Genomic DNA, 16,573 nt, shown 5'->3' with positions numbered 1-16,573 from the left:
TGTGAATTGAATTAAATAAGCCTAATTTTAAAAAATTTGTGACTACAGTTCCAGCATATCAGGCATATCTGTCAAGGGAGTGGAGAGGATGGAATTGTTTTAAGTATTGTTGCAGTTAATTGTTGCTTCAAATAACAGGCTTTCTGAATATTAGTGCCTGAAGCAATGGCAGTTTTTATTTCAAGACCAGAAATCTAAAATCTAGAGATATGAGTTTGCATGTTTGGGTAAGTAGATCAACAATGTTAAAACAGATGTCTGCTCTTCTTATCTTTCTGGTCTGCTATTTTCACCATGTTGACAGTATCTCTTCTCATGGTTGCAAGATGGCTGCTGTGGCTCCAAGCATTACAGCCTCATCAAAAATATCCCAAAAGGAAGGAAAAGGGAGGGCAAGAGGCTCTGTTCTTAGGCTGAGGTAGATCCCAAAAGTCTTGTCCAAGTTGGAGAAAAAGCATAAAGAACCCCGTGGACTCAGATCAAGTTTGCTTTTAATTTTGTTTACTTGAGAAACAGCTAATAAACAATGCAAAGGATAATGATATGGGTCTAGAATATGGATGGGTGGAGACAGTTTCCCATTACCTCCTTTGCCCCTCACAGCGGGAGTCTTGAAGTCCAGTGGTCTTGGAGGATCACACAGAGTGGCACGTCTACCAGGTGAATGGAGAACAGTGTTTTGAGTCCACTGCATTTTACAACCTCAGCCATCTCAGTTCACGGACAACTTGAAATGCCAGTAAGCCTGCTACTCAGCCCACCGTGGCACTCAGATCTAATGACTGTGTTTGGAGACTTGGAAATTTTTCAGGACCTGCATGGGGACAATCTCCCCTTCTCTGTAGAGGTTAGTTCACCCTTTATGTCTAAGAGTTCAGCCTGTATGTTTGAAAGCTTAACAGCGGTTGAGTTGGGAAAAGAGGAAGTAAGGACTTTGGACGCAAGAAACAACGCAGCAAAGGCATGTTGGTGTGACCCAGTATGGTCTGTTCAGGGCACTGCCAGTGACTTGCAGTGGCTGGAGCACAGAGCCTGAGTAGGGAGTGGGAGGATGTGAGACCAGCGCGGGAGCCAGGAGCCCAGGTGTGCACCGTGCGAGCCCAGCAGAGGGGTGACTGGGCCAAGAAGGCCTTCCAGAAGTCTTGGATCTGAGTCCAGCACAAACCTGATATTCAGCTAAGACCCAGGGGTACAGCTATACAGGTTAGTTATGCCCGTGTCATCCCAGTTATTACATATTGTGAATATTGCCCCTGCTCTAGAGGAGGTGGTGAGGGAGTCCCCAGGCAGAGGAGGGGGACGGGCTTTCCAGGGAGAGCTTATACAAAGGTAACCAGAGAAGGGAGAGATGGAAATATAAGGGGAAGATGAGGCCAGGGTGGTGGAGGGGCCGGACCATAAAAGGCCTTCTGTGGCAAACCAGAATTTTGCACTTGTATGGGTCGTGGAAAGACAGTGAAGGGTAGAACCAATCTTGCCAACCCAATGATCCATCCTGACTCAGCCCCAGGACCTGGGACCCTGTTACCTCTTATGGGCAGGGCGTTTGAAAATGTAGATGGCTGATGGTGAGCCCAAAGCCTTGGCAGAAATGATTGTGTTGTATTTTCTTTCTTTCAAAAAGAGGGAGAAAGAAAGGAAGAAAGAGAGAGGGAAGGAAGAAAATAGAGGAGGAAAGGAGGGAGAGAAGGAATAAGAGAGGGAGGAAGGGAAGAAAGAAGAGGAAAAAGGGAAGAAAGGAAAAGGAAAGAAAGAAGGAACGGTAGAAACCAATATGGCAAGACTGACAAGATCTGGCAAGGCTGAATGGTGCATATGGAGGTTACTCATCATTATGGTTATTGATTTGTTATTCGCCTCCCCACTTTGGGATATTTCAATTTGTAAAAAATGAACATGGTCAGGTGGAAATCTAAAAGTAGATATAAGTCTTTCTGCAAAGCGATTTGACATATGGTGTCAAAAGACCTAAAGATGCTCATTTTTGACCCAATAATTCCATGCCGGGACATGCAGAGATTTATAGACAAGCAATCTATTTTCTTTTGCTTCAAGTATAGACATAACCCATTAATTTCACCTGGGGAGGAGTGGCGGAGGAGTTGTGCTAAATTAACTTGTCAATGACAGAAAATGTGCTATTTTAATGGAAGTCTTCCCCAAATACATTGTTCCTGTCCTGGTACAAGAAGTAGAGTATTCTGAAATACAAGTAACCTTCTCTTGATGATTCTTTATTAATGTAATTAACAATCAAAGTACAGGCTAATAAATTCAGTGATGAAAGTAGCTGTTGAGGTGCAAGGGGAGTTTTGCTCCTGCACAGTATTCCTCTGGACAGCTAGTTCCTCTGCATCTCTTGGTTCTTCTTTTTCCTTTACAGTTGGCCGTCATTTCTCATTACTTGTCACTTGAATTCTCATTAGAAATCTCCCATCCAGTCAGAACAAAGCAAAACAAAAAGCAGGAGTTAGCCCTGACAGCCTAGTTCCTATGCCATGGCAGGTGCTAAAAATTCTGACCATCACATAGGCTTAGTGACTTCTGTTTTTTGAACTTGGATCACTTGTGGCTGGTGGGGGGATGTTGGATGAGGAGAGATTTACTTCCTCGGCCTGCCTTTAGCTAAGCTAAGATTTCTGATGAGTGGCCCTTGGATAATTAATGTCTACCCGGCCATATGATCTGGGGAGAAACAGGCCGATAGTTACTCGTACTTTCCAAATAGGAGGCTGTCTGCATAGACCGATTGACATTTACGGACAAAATAAAATAATGCTGACCATTCACCTGCGATAAACTGGCCACACCCTCTTATTATGACTTATCCATCTTGGACTGAATATTTAATAGTCTATATTATGCGCAACTCAAATTTCAATACATTTACTGTACCCACTTTATTATTTTATCAAAATGGTTACTTTGCTTACATTCATGTCTTATATGTTCATAAAAAAGTTTTGAAGCAGTATATATATATACTGCTTCTTCCCTTGAAGAGAAGATCTGCAGATTTTTTATCTTGCGTTTTAAGTTAACAAGCCTCCAAATGTCTTAGAAATTATGGTCAGCCAAACAGCATGCACTAAAAGGATAATGAAAACATGAGTACCTTACTTAGACGCATATTACCACCTGTCACAGTCTCAAACAACAACAGGAACAAAAACCCACTCCAGAATGAAAATACTGGTATATTTATATAATGCAAAGAGAAATACAGATATAAATCCTCAAAACGGAAGATACGTTAATAAAAATGTAGCATTATAAGCGAAAAAATACAGTACTTGCAGAATTTAGTCTTTCAACTTAAGGTTACAACGTGTCTAACAAAGAAATAGTACTTAAAATTATAGTTCTCATTATTAATTTAAAATAACCATCAGGAGAACAGCACAGCTTAACAGCTTAACCTAGCAAACATTTTAAGGAAATGCTTTGTCTCATAGAAGTAGAGTATCATTATATTCCATCCATTTATACCATGAACAAAAGAATAACAATTTTCAAAGTGGCAATTAGTTTCATAAGACAGAATAAAACTGGGCTCTTCAAAGCACAAACTGTTCCCCTAAAATTATTTTAATTTTTATTGGCAAAAAATACCTAAACAGTTTTGATTTAGCACTCCGCTTGTCTCTGAGCCCTCCCCATCCGTGAACCACAATCAGTACATACAAAAACATGCAATACTGTATTTTCTCCACACCATTACTAACCAAAACACTTCTTACTCTTTTGAAAGGTACAGTTTTACAGAAATGTTTCCACTCAAGATTGGTATGATACAAAGAGCAGTTGTCGCTGACGGGCATTTGCTAGTAGTATAAAGCAAGGTAGGAAACAAATCTTGTGTTACTTGTTACTGATTAAAAATGACTGCCTTGCTACTCGTTCCCATTTCTGCTCTTTAAATTCAATATCAATACTGAACAAAATTCTCAACGCCTTCAAAGAACCACAGCAGTCCAACTGACCCCACCGATGGCAATTCAGAGGGAACTTGAGACAACTTTCCCTCTTTTCTCCTGCTGCCAACAGAAGACCCTCAAGAAATCAAACTTGTGAAGTCCCCCTGGGTTCCTCTACCTCAATGCAAAATGTAATGCCACTTGAGGTTGTCAAAAATAGCTTCTGTAGAAAACTGGCCATGGTCTTTAGGAAAGGTTGCATGAAAAAAATTAGTTTAGCTTTTATTGAAAAAAAAAAAAAAAGTAACTCATGGAATAAAAGACATCAGTGCCAGTACAAAGACTCCAGGGCCTGCTGTCAGGATGAAAATATATTTAGGAGAACAATCGCAAGGAGCTGGGGTGGGGCTGGGACTTCGAAACCCTCCTCCCAAAAGGAGTCTGTACAATCCTAGTGATGATGCACTTCGAGAGACGTTTTGAAGGCAGCTCAGAAAATTAAAAAGGGGGCAGAAGGGGGAGAAAAGACGTCACTGTCCAAGCCAAAGGGAGAGGCCGGGTTGCGGTGCAGGTGAAGGGAGAGCCACTTATAAACCGATGCCTTTCAAGTCGCAGGGGAGGGTGGCCTGGGTGGCCTGGGGGCTCTGGCAACAGGGGAACTGGGCTCGGAAGCAGTCCCTGAGCTCTCTGTTGAAGAGGAAGCACACGACGGGGTTGATGCCGGCCTGCGCGAAGGTCAGCCACACGGAGGCCGTCAGGTAGGCCTGGGGGACAGCGCCGGGCCGCACCAGGACCCGCATGTAACTGGCCACGACGTAGGGCCCCCAGAGGAACAGGAAGAGCAGCGTGATGGCATAGAACATCTTGCACAGCCTCTTCTCTGTCTTGAACTCCTCGAGCACGAGGAGGCGGCGCGCGCCACGGCCGGGCCCGGCCGGCCGGATGCCCACGAGCGCGGGCGGCGTGGGCCCGCGGCCGAAGCCCGCCGTCCAGTTGGCGGCCGCCTGGCCGGTGGCACCGGGGCCGTGGAAGGTCCAGTCGTGGCTGACGGCGGGCACGAGGCGCGCGGGCCGCATCTTGCGGCGATCGTGGATGAAGAAGAGCAGGCGGAGGTAGACGAGGTGCGTGGCGCCCACCACCACGGCCAGCAGCAGCAGGAAGCCCAGCGCGCCGGGGGCGCCGTCGGGCCGCTGCTCCAGGGCGCATGGCGCGTCCTCCTCGTCGCCGCCGCCGCCGTCCAGCACGGGCGGGAAGGCCGCGGCCAGCGCCAGCGCCCAGGCGGCGCACACCAGCATGGCGGCGCACGGCCAGCCGGCCAGGCGCTCAGCGTAGAAGCGGTGGTGCGCTATGGCCAGGTAGCGGGTGACGCCCACGCCGAGCAGCAGGAAGGCGGCGTGGAAGCAGAAGAGTGCGGCCAGGAAGGCGAGCAGCTTGCAGCCCAGCGCGCCCGGCGGCGCCCCCGCGGCGGCCGCTGCCCGCCGCGCCGCCAGCATGACGGCCGGGAGGCAGGCGAGCGCGCGCAGCCCGTCGGCCAGGCACAGGTCGAGCAGCAGGTAGTACGGGGCGCGGTGCAGGCTGCGCTCCCGCACGATCAGCAGCGCGAACAGCACGTTGCCCGCGAGGCTAACGCACAGCAGTAGGCTGAGCGTGGCCAGCTTGAGGCCCAGGGCGGCCGCCTCGCCGCCGCCGCCGCCGCCGCCGCCGCCCGGCTCGCTCGCGTTCGCCATCGCGGCCTCCCCGGGCCGGGCGCCGCGCTCCGCTCCGGGGCCGACCCCGGCCTCGCCGCTCCGCAGGCCTGCCGGCCGGCCGGAACTCAACCAAGCGCGCAGGTCTCCGGCGAGCTCCCGGGCCGGCGGGGCTCAGCCCGCGCCCGGGTGACCCCTCCTCGGCTCCCCGAGCTGCCGCCGCGTCGCCGCCATCTCAGGAATGGTGCGCGCAGGAGGCGACGGCCACTCCCTGCGCCTCGGGCGCCGCGGGCTTCACTGCGGACCGGGCCGCGCCACTGCCCGCAGCCCCTGCATCCTCCTCCTCCTCCTCCTCTTCCTCCGCCGCCGCCGCCGCCGCTGCGCCTCTGGGCTCTGCCCCCCGCCGGCCCAGCCGCCGTCCCCGCCGCCGCCGCCGCCGCCGCCGCGGAGCCCCCTCCCCTCCGCCGGAGCGCGCCGCGTGGCCGCCGCCGCCAGCCCCGCCGAGGCATCCCGCGCCGCCCGGGCCGGGCTGGGCTGGGGGCGCCGCCGCAGCAGCTGCGGGGCCGGGAGGCGGCCGGGAGGGAGGCAGGGCCCAGGACGCGAGGTGGCGGCAGGTCGCGTTTGGCCCCAGGTAACGGGGGTCCGGCGGCGGTGCCCGGCGCCCGCCCTGGGGTCACTGAGGTGGCCGTGCGCGGGGGGGAGGTTGCCTGGGATGGCAGGGTCGGGAGGCCTCGGGGCGTGGGGGCGGGGTGTGGGACCGGAGGATCTGGGATGAGCCCTCTGCCCGCAAGCTCATAGTAATTCACAGTCATCGTCGTGATCACAGCCTTGTAACCTCTAGTATTCAGGTCAGCACTGATGTGGGCGGCAGTGTTCTGGGGAGCTTTACGCCCTCAGCGTTCACAGAAATGACAAAGTTGGTTCTATGCTTAAACCCGCTTTATATCTGAGGAAGCAGAGGCTTGGAGGTCAAGGGAGTTAAGGGCCGGTAAGTGGTAGAGCTGAGATTGAAATTTCACTCGGTCTGATTTCCACGGCTGGACGCACCAGCGACCCTGAAGCATACCCTGCTCTCTGCCCCATTCGTGGTCCCAGTGAAGGCATCTGTCAGGGAAAAGAAATTCAGCATTTTCCCTTGATTTGGAAGGTGAATCCCATGCCACCTTCCTCCCAGGGTGTCAGTCTTCTGGGAAGCCCGAAAGGGCAGCCCCTGTTCTGATCCTCAGCTGCACCAAATTGTCTCCAGGCTTTGCGTAGGCTGTTCCCTCTGCCTGGACCAGCCCCTCAACGGGCTCCCCATCCTCTGGGCCACTCTTCTGACCAGTCTAGCTTACTCTGTACCATTGCCCATTCATTTCCTTCTTAGCACTTAATTATTTGGTATTACGTATTTTTATTGCTTTTGAAGATCCTGTCCTTTCAGCTGATCTCTAAGCTCCAGGAAGGCAAGCGACTGTGTCTAGTTTTTCCTAACCCTGTATCCGCAATGCCTAGGATGGAGAAGCCAGAATTAAGAAATATGTTCTTTCTCAGGTACACTCATTTTTTGCTTTGTTTTATGCAGAATATTATTTATTGGCATGGCAGGCACTGTGATGGGCATTTTTAGGATGACACAAGATCATAGAAAGCCTTGTCAGGCTGAGGAGTCTAAACTTTAGTCTATAGGCAGTCAGGAGCCCTTGGAGGTTTTTGAGGGAAGTGCTGTGATTAGAAAACGACTGATGTGCGTCAGGAAGATTATTTTGACAGTAGTGTTTAAGAGGAATGACAGAGCAGAGTCTGGAAGTCTAGTCCAGAGCCTTAGTCTTTAATGTGCCCAGAAATCACTGGGGATCCTGATTCAGTAGGTCTGGATGGGGCTGGAGATGATGCCTTTCTAATAATTTCTTAGGCGACACTAATGTCTCTGGTCTACAGACCACACTTGGAATAGCAAGGACCTTGAGGGCATTTGGACATTTTGTAAAAATCTGAGTGATGGCCAATGAGGGCCTGACTTAGGGCCCCTAAGTGGCCAGGGACAAGTGGCTGACCAGGCAAGTCTACGGATATTTGTTGACAGAAAAGAGAAGTAGATGTGGGAGAGTGTTTTGGTCAGGAATTGCATTTTGATAATAGTAGCTCAAAAATGTACACGAGTTTATTTTCTTCATAAAACAAGAAGTCTGGAGGTTAATGGCATTGAATTATTGGCTGTAAGTCCGAGTCTCTGAAAATCTTTTAGCCCTTTCCTCGTGATCAGTAGGCTCCTGACACCCCAGCCATTCCCTCGGCATTCCAGGCAGAAAGAAGGAAAAGAAAAGAAGAGCAAAAGTGTCCTTGCCATCTACGTGGGCCTCCTCTGAAGAGTTTTCTAGAAGGCCTACATGATAACAGACACATATTCATTGGGTACCACTATCAGCAAAGGATATTGGGGAGCGATTTCTTACTTTGATATTTTAGAGCCAGGCTCATAGCCGCAGACAGTGAGTTCCAGCCTTGATGTGGACCTTAGCACTTGGGCTGCTTCTGCCCAGAGGAAGGGATGCCTTCTTTTAACGCAACCACAACTCTGGTTCCTTTATGACACTGTTAAGGGCAGCCTGTGTTCGCTGAGCACTTGCTATGTGCCAGGCGGTGTGCTGAATACTTGACATGTGTTATCTCGTTTCATCATTCTAAGGGCCTTATGGGGTGGGTACTGTTATAATTTCCATTTTGCAGATGAGGCAGAGAGGTTAATTTGTTCAGGCTTTCACCAAAAGTAAGTGTGAGAGCTGGGATTGCAAGGCAGAAAGTCTGACTCTAGAGCCCACGCTCACAACCACCATACGTATTGCCCCTTCACCATAACTGCAAAAAAAAGGTGCTACCTTTGTAAAAACAAACAACCAAGCACTACTGATGTTCACAGAATTAAAGCCGCTTCAAAGAGGGGAGAGATTTTCAAAAGCATCTCATCCAGTACTTTCATTCTGTGAACTCATACATGGCTGAGTGGGCAGTAGAATCCAGGTCTTCTCACTCCTAGGTCAGTACCCTTACCACTTAGATGAAATCTTCATATTATTTGTTCTAATGATCACTTGACATTTCGCTTAACCTCTTGGAATCTCAAATGTTCCCATTTACAAAAGGAGAAATTGGACCAAATGATTTCAGAGGGTCCTCACCTCTGAGGTTCACTTTGTATATGAGAAAATGAAAGGTAAATGGTTATACAGTCCCGGATGGGGAGAGATTTATTCTGCATAAAAAGACCCATAAGGAGAGACATTAGTTCCTTATGATTTAGGTTTCTCTAAGGTTTCTACTTCTCTCCATGACTCAGTACGCTTCTCTTTGGGATTTGGTTTAGTCATCTTCTCAGGATCAAATAGCAGAAGCAGCAATAGAAAATATATAAATCACGGCTCTCACAGCAGTTATATGCCTGCTTCTTTCATTGTCACCATTTGTTCAGAAGATTAATACTTAAGGAAAAACTATTAACATTTCATTGCCAGAATCAACTTATTTTCCCTTTATTGTTTCTAGGGAGCTTCACTGAAGAATTTAAAATAGTTTCTTAGGCACCAATTTGAGTGCTAGCATCTCAAAGCATAACAGCTCGGTGGGATTCTTCCCTCTAAGAAAAATTGCTTCCTTTTGCACATAGATAGAAAAGTTGGGGTTTCCACCCCAAATTAGTTCTGTTACTTCTTTGCTGCACGTGTAGGTGATGTGAATGGTAATGGAAGTCTGCTGTTCAGAAGACTGGTTGACAGACCTTGACAGATTCAATCAAGGCCATGGTCCGCATCATCACGGGAGCCAGTTTGGCTGATGTCTCCTGTCCAGCCTCAGGCTTCTGGCTAGTCATCTGCCAATGGGCATGTTGAGCATCAAGTTAGAGGAGGTTGGTCTGACTTAGTCTCATCCCAACTCTTAGAAAACATGAGGCAAAATCTATGTCCAATGGATGCTGAGTTATCAAAGGATATTACTCAGATTGGCCTCGCCATGGGAGGGAGTCATAACTTCAGGACTGCAAATGGACTTGGAGTTAAATATACCTTAGTTCATATCCGAGTCCCATCAATTACTAACATGTATCCTCAGCCAAGTCCTTTACCTCCTCTGAACCTCTGAGCCTCAAAGGCCTTTTGTGAGGAAGATTCCATAAAATTTGATCCATTTACAAAAAAAGAGTGTAACGCAAGGTGTGCACCCAGGTGGTGTGTAATAAATGGTAAATACATTTTTTGCTCTTACTAGACTATAAATGCCTTGGCTAACCATGGCTTGATTGACTTTTATATTCTCAACCTAGCCTAGGAGGATGCCATACACACACACAGACACACACACACACACACACACACACACACATATATGTGTATATATATATGTCTCAGTATTTGTGTGGCAGGTGTGAATGTCAGTCTATAAAATCAAGGGTGCCAGAAATATAACTGCTTCGTAGAAACTTAATTTCTGACTGAGTTGCCATTTTGCATTGATGGTGAAGAAAAACATGTAAACTTGGTGCTTCTGGGGTTTCATCATGGACCTTTGCTTCTTTGGGATGTGCCATAATTCCAGGCTAGTGCCCAGATTGCCCAGCACACAGTCATTCAGGGTAGTGTGTGCATGTGTATGGGAGGTCAGTGATGTTTGGTCAGTTGTTGCCATGTTTTTTCTCTCCTTAAAAGTCATTGTGGTTTGGTGATTCTTAGCTGTCTCATGCCAGACTTGGGGCGTGAGAATAGGGGCTGAGGATCTATATCGTATTAGATGTCTCTCAGCTCTATGTCTGGGAAACCCAGTGCAGATCCCCTCTCTCAGTACCCTCTCGCTCCTCCCTTCTGCCTTCGTCTCTGGGGACTCCCTGTCTACTCCAGCATTGGGGAATACTGTTCTTTCTGTTCTTCTAGATAGTATAATTGGTCAGTTCTCCTGGGAATCGGTGGTCCCAGAATTTAGGTGTTTGGGAGAACAAAAGTCAGGAAGCTACCTTCCGTAAACCTCTCCTTGGCGAGGAAGCTTGGACCCTGCTATCTGCTTCAGTGTGGGGAAGGAAAGGGAAAAACAGGAAGAAAAATGATCAGGTCATATCTCAAAATATTGTCCTTGCTGTATATGTTTGTTGAATGAATGACTGAATATGTCATTCATGTGTACGTGCATGGCATACTGTCACACTTCTAATAAGCAAAATATGGTTTAGTGAAAACTCTTTTAACAGTTTTCTCCATGTGCAAAAAAATGAAGTTGGACCCTTACCTCACAAATATAATGTACAAAAATTAACTCAAAATGTATCATAGACATAAATGTAAGGGCTAAAACTGTAAAACTTAGAAGAAAACATAGGAGTGAATTTTCATAACTTTAGATTAGGCAATAGTTTCTTAGATATGACACCAAAAGGATGAGCAAAAAGTGGAAAAGATAGATAAATTGGATTTTATTAAATTTTTAAAGTTTGCACTTCAAAGAACACCTTCAAGAAAGTGAAAAGACAACCTACAGAATGGGAGAAGGTATTTTCAAGTTATATATCTGATGAGGGAATTGTGTCTAGAATATATAAAGAATGCCTATGAATCAACAGTAAAAAGCCAAACAGTCCAATTTAAAATTGGGCAAAGGATTTGAATAGGCATTTCTTCAAAAAGATACACAAATGGCCAATAAATACATGGAAAGATGCTTACCATCGTTAATCATTAGAAAGATGCAAATCAAAACCATAGCGAGATACCACTTCACACCTAGTGGGATGGCTGTTATCAAAAAACTAGACAATAGCAAGTGTTGACGATGATGTGGAGAAATTAGAACCTCATACAATGCTGGTGTATAAATATAAAACGATGCTGCTGTTTTGGAAAATGGTTAGGAAATTTCTCATAAGTTAAACATAGAGTTACCTATGACCCAGCAGTATATACCACTCCTAGGTATATACCCAAGAGAAATAAAAACATGTCCACATAAAATTTGTACACAGATGTTTATAGCAGCATTTCTCATACTAGCCAAGGGGGGAGCAATCCAATTGTCTGTCAGTGGATGAGTGGATAAACAAAATGTGAATTCTCCACGTAGTGGAATATTACACACTCATAAAAGGGGATGAAGTACTGACATATGCTGCAACATGGACGAACCTTGAAAACATTATGCTAAGTGGAAGAAGTCAAATGCAAAAGACCATGTATTGTACACTTGCATTTCTATAAAATGGCCAGAGTTGGCACATCTGTGGAGACAGAAAGCAGATTGGTAGTTGCCAGGGACTTGGGGTAGAGGGGATTGAAGAGTGACTGCAAATGGGTATTGGAGCATTTGTTTTGGGGGTGATGAAGTTGTTCTAAAGTTAGGTAGTGATGATGGTTGCACAACTCTGGATGTCCTAAGCAAGTACCATAATTGTGAAAAAAAACCCATATTTCATATTAAAGTCAGGTCACCTCTGTAACCTTAGGACGTATCCTTATCAAAAGAGTGCTGCCGGCCTAGAAAGTGACATGGACTCCTCATTGCTTCCTGAGTGAATGTAAGCCTTTAAGGTGTGAACTCTCGGGCCCTTCCCTGGGGTTGGTCACAGAAATCAGTATGTCTTGCCATAACGTTATGTGTACAAGGGCTGTGTCTTTGGTTTGCTTCCGTATTTACATGCTTTGATGCCGAAATGAACTTGGGAGGAGGGATTAAGAAATTCTTATTCAGTCACTAGCTTTACAGTCCAGCGTCTACCCATTGGGAAAGATGGTTTTTTTTTTTAGCTCCATTAGTGCACCAAGGTGTTTTGCATACACTGTCTAGTTTACTTCTACAAAACCCTGTACCCCCATTTTACAGATGAGGAACCTTGAGTCTTATGTTAATTACAGCAGTTAATTACATAGTCTATAGTGGTAAAGCAAGGTTAAAGCCTGGTCTACCTGGCCTGAAAGCCTGCATTCTTAATAAGTACACATACAGGGCTGCGTTGACTAATACATAATTGAGGGGAAAAAAACCTATCAATATCTTATAAATAAATACTAAACTGAAGGTTGTATTACCTGGTACAGAATTGAGAAAAACCATTATGCTATAGGCGGTATTTTAATCGTTTGAAAATGAACACTTCTAACATTTAGAAGAAACAAAAATATACACTTGTCACCACTTAAAATCTCATTTTTTGATATTTTGGTAGTATATTTTTTTCAAAGAGTTATAGCCATGGCTGCATGTGAGAAAAAAGCCTTTTATGTGGCCCCTCTCTTTTCTATTATATAATGTTTAGTAGCTGCTTCAGCTCCCTCTAGGGTTAAATCACGTTGTGACCCTAAATTTTACTTTTGAAAGATGGAATGCAACTATCAGGACAAGGGTGCTACTGTGAGTGCCAAAGATGATAGGATCAAACCTGTTGCTTAAATGTCCTCTTCCTGTGTGTGGAATCATGATATAATTAGTAGATATCAGAGCTACTACTTCTATAATCCTCTCCTCCCCCTCCTCTCTTATCTACTCAAAAATCAAATAGTGCATTGATGTTATTTTCTATTCTAGAGAATTATAGAGACTATAATTTTTAAGATACAGATTTTTGGAGTACACCCTTATCTAATGGTCTAAGCTATGGTACTGAGGCCCATAAGACACACCTTTAGGGATGTACCTACTCTTTCTTGATTTTCTGTCTTACCAGTTATCCAATAACTTTCTTGTAATGAACAATGAACGTTTAACTCTTTAAAATACCCACCCTCTATACACGTTCGCATCCACACACATAAATTCTTCCTCCGCCCGCCCCAAGCTTTGCACTGGGTTTCGATTTAGATGAAGTGTAGAATCTTTCACTGGCCAGAATTCTTACCACTGTTAGGGAGAGTATCTGCAAAAATAAAAGGTGGGCTTACCTCAGAGACAAGGCAGACCGATTTTGACGGTGAAACAAGCCACATAAAAGGTATGACTTTGGCACATTTCTCCTTAGACTTCCATGTGATTTTAAGAAGGTCTGATTTCAGTGTCACAGACATTATGAGTAAACAGCTGCATTTCTCAGAGCCACCCCACCCCCTGCTGCCACCCTTCTGCCACTCTCCTAACAGGCATAGAACTCTAATGAATACAAGTTAGTTAGAGTCAGCTTGGCATCAGTGAGCTGTGGAATTGTAAAATTCCATCTTGTGTAGTATAGTTCACAGCTGAATCATACATGATAACTACATTTTGTGAATTGTACACCTTTTTTGTTTTCCTCAGAGCTAATGATTGTGGTTTTTCCTCCCCGTAAAGTGATGTGTGCCTGTAACCGACTCAAATTTTTTTTTTTTTTTTTTTTGCGGTACGCGGGCCTCTCACTGTTGTGGCCTCTCCCGTTGCGGAGCAACAGGCTCCGGACTTGCAGGCTCAGCGGCCATGGCTCACGGGACCAGCCGCTCCGCAGCATGTGGGATCTTCCCAGACCGGGGCACGAACCCGTGTCCCCTGCATCGGCAGGTGGACTCTCAACCACTGTGCCACCAGGGAAGCCCCCACTCAAACTTTTTGACAGAACCATACAGTTTCACTCACTACAGCCAAACTCATCATGCAGTCAGGTGGTTGTATTTTTGTCCTTGGAGACATCTCTCCTGGAACCTTCATTCTCTTCAATCTGATCTGAACAGCCGTCTGCACGACTGTTGCCCTGGCACTTCCCTTCAACGTCATGTTTGTCTCTTCACTACCTTCCTATGTCAGAGCTCCTGTTTCCTGTAGCCCACATCTTTTTCTTCTTCTTTCCTTCTCTTTCTTTCTTTTTTCATTTCTTTATTTATAAATTTATTTATTTATTTTTTGGCTGTGTTGCGTCTTCGTTGCTGTGCGAGGGCTTTCTCCAGTTGCGGCGAGCGGGGGCCACTCTTCATCGCGCACGCGGGCCTCTCACTGTCGTGGCCTCTCTTGTTGCGGAGCACAGGCTCCAGACGCGCAGGCTCAGTAGCTGTGGCTCACGGGCCCAGCTGCTCCGTGGCATGTGGGATCCTCCCAGACCAGGGCTTGAACCCGTGTCCCCCGCATTGGCAGGCAGATTCTCAACCACTGCACCACCAGGGAAGCCCTTTTTTCATTTATTTTTATGTGGTGTATATATCTCAGTAAGATTTTACATATCTGAAACCGCACTTTTTTTACCTTCATACTTGATTGATAGTTTGGCTGGGAATAGAATTCTCCTAGGTTGGAAATAATGGCTAATGATGTTGAGCATCTTCTCATGTGCTTATCTGCCATCTCTGTATCTTCTTTGCTGATAAATCTGTTCAATTTTTTGCCCTTTTTTCATGATACCATTTGTATATATTTTTATTATTGAGTTTTGAAAGTTTTAAGAATACATTCTGGAGTCAAGTTCTTTTCCAGATATATGATTCACAAATATTTTCTCTTGGTCTGTGGCTTCTCTTTTTATCCTTTTAATAGTGTCTTTTGACAAGCACAAGATTTTGATTTTCACCAAGTCCAGTTTATCATTTTGAATTATTTTATGAATCTGATTTTGCTGTCATATCTAAGACATCCTTGCCTAAGTCAGGGTCACAAAGATTTTCTTCTGCGTTTTCTTCTAGAGGTTTTATTTTCTTAAAATTTTATGTTTCATATTAAGCTAAGTCTTATAAATGGTATGAGGTATGGGAGGTATGGATTGAAGTTCTTTCTTTTTTTGCATATGGATAGCCAATTGTTCCATCCCTCTCTTGAAAAACTACTATTGTTCACACAATTGCCTTTGCATTTTTGTCAAAAATCAATTGTTCATATATATGTGTGTTTGTTTCTGGACTCGCTATTCTGTTCAGTTTATCTACATCTATCTTGAGGGCAATACTACACTGTATTGATTAATGTGGCTTTTCAATAAGCTTTTAAAATCAGGGAGTGTTATTTCTCCAAATTTGTTCTTCTTTTTCAGAATGTTTTGGCTATTCTGAGTTATTAGCATTTATATACAGATCTTAGAATCAGTTTGTCAAATTCTACAAAAAAGCCTGTTGGGATTTTAATTGGGATTGTGTATAGATCAATTTGGGGAGAATTGAAATCTTAACAATACTCCATCTTCCTATACATGATCAAGGTATATTTCTCCATTTATTTAGGTCTTTAATTTCTTTCAGCAATATTTTGTAGTTATCAGTGTACAGTTTTTACACATCTTTCACCACATTTATCCATAAGTATTTCATATTTTTGATACTATTATAAATGGTATTTTTAAAAACTTCCATTTCTCATTCTTCAATCCTAGTATATAAATATATTATTGAGTTTTGTATTGATCTTGTATCCTGAGATTTTATTAAACTCACTTATTAATTCTAGTAGCTTTTTGGGGTAAATTCCATCAGGTTTTGTACATAGATGATTGTGTTGTCTGTGAATAAGGACAGTTTTACTTTTTCTTTTCCAATGCTTTTTATTTCTTTTTCTTGCCTTATTGTACTGGCAATAAGTACAATGTTAAATAGAAGTGATGAGAATGGACCTCATTAGTCTCTTCCCCCATATTAGAGGAAAAGCATTCAGTTTTTCACCATTAAGCATGATATTAGCTGTAGGTTTTTGTAGATACCTGTAGATGAGGAAGTTCCCTTCTATCTGTACTTCCCTGAGAGTTTTTTTTTTTTTAAATCAGGAATGAATGTTGGATTGGCAAATGCTTTTTCTGCATCTTTTGAGATGATTTACTATTTCAGTTTGTTAAATGATGAATTATATTAATTGACTCCCAAATGTTAAACCAATGTGCATTCCTGTGAGAACCTCTAGTTAGTCATGATGTATTATCCTTTTTATGTTTTCTTATATTGTACTTGCTAAGATTTTGTTTGAGATTTTTGCATCTATATTCATGAAGGTTATTGGTTTCTAATTTTCTGCTCTTGTACTGGTTTGTCTGTTTTTTGCTTCAGAGTGGGGCTGGCCTAATAGAATGAGTTGGAAAGTATTCTCTCC

At 44.7% G+C, this 16,573-nt stretch overlaps 1 protein-coding gene across 1 annotated transcript; it reads right to left on the bottom strand.

Moving 5' to 3' along the window:
• Positions 1–2,218: 2,218 nt before the first annotated feature.
• GPR27 (G protein-coupled receptor 27) lies at positions 2,219–5,877 on the bottom strand. The gene has a single exon (XM_022572562.3). It carries the CDS (start codon positions 5,642–5,644, stop codon positions 4,505–4,507), a length of 1,140 nt encoding a protein of 379 aa, XP_022428270.1. The 5' UTR covers positions 5,645–5,877; the 3' UTR covers positions 2,219–4,504.
• Positions 5,878–16,573: the final 10,696 nt, after the last annotated feature.

The sequence above is a fragment of the Delphinapterus leucas genome, chromosome 10 (genome assembly GCF_059928025.1).
Source record: "Delphinapterus leucas isolate spDelLeu-1000000601 "Yukka" chromosome 10, BTC_Dleu_Yukka2, whole genome shotgun sequence".
In the NCBI taxonomy this organism is placed as follows: Eukaryota; Metazoa; Chordata; class Mammalia; order Artiodactyla; family Monodontidae; genus Delphinapterus; species Delphinapterus leucas.
This window is presented reverse-complemented; position numbering and strand designations above follow the sequence as displayed.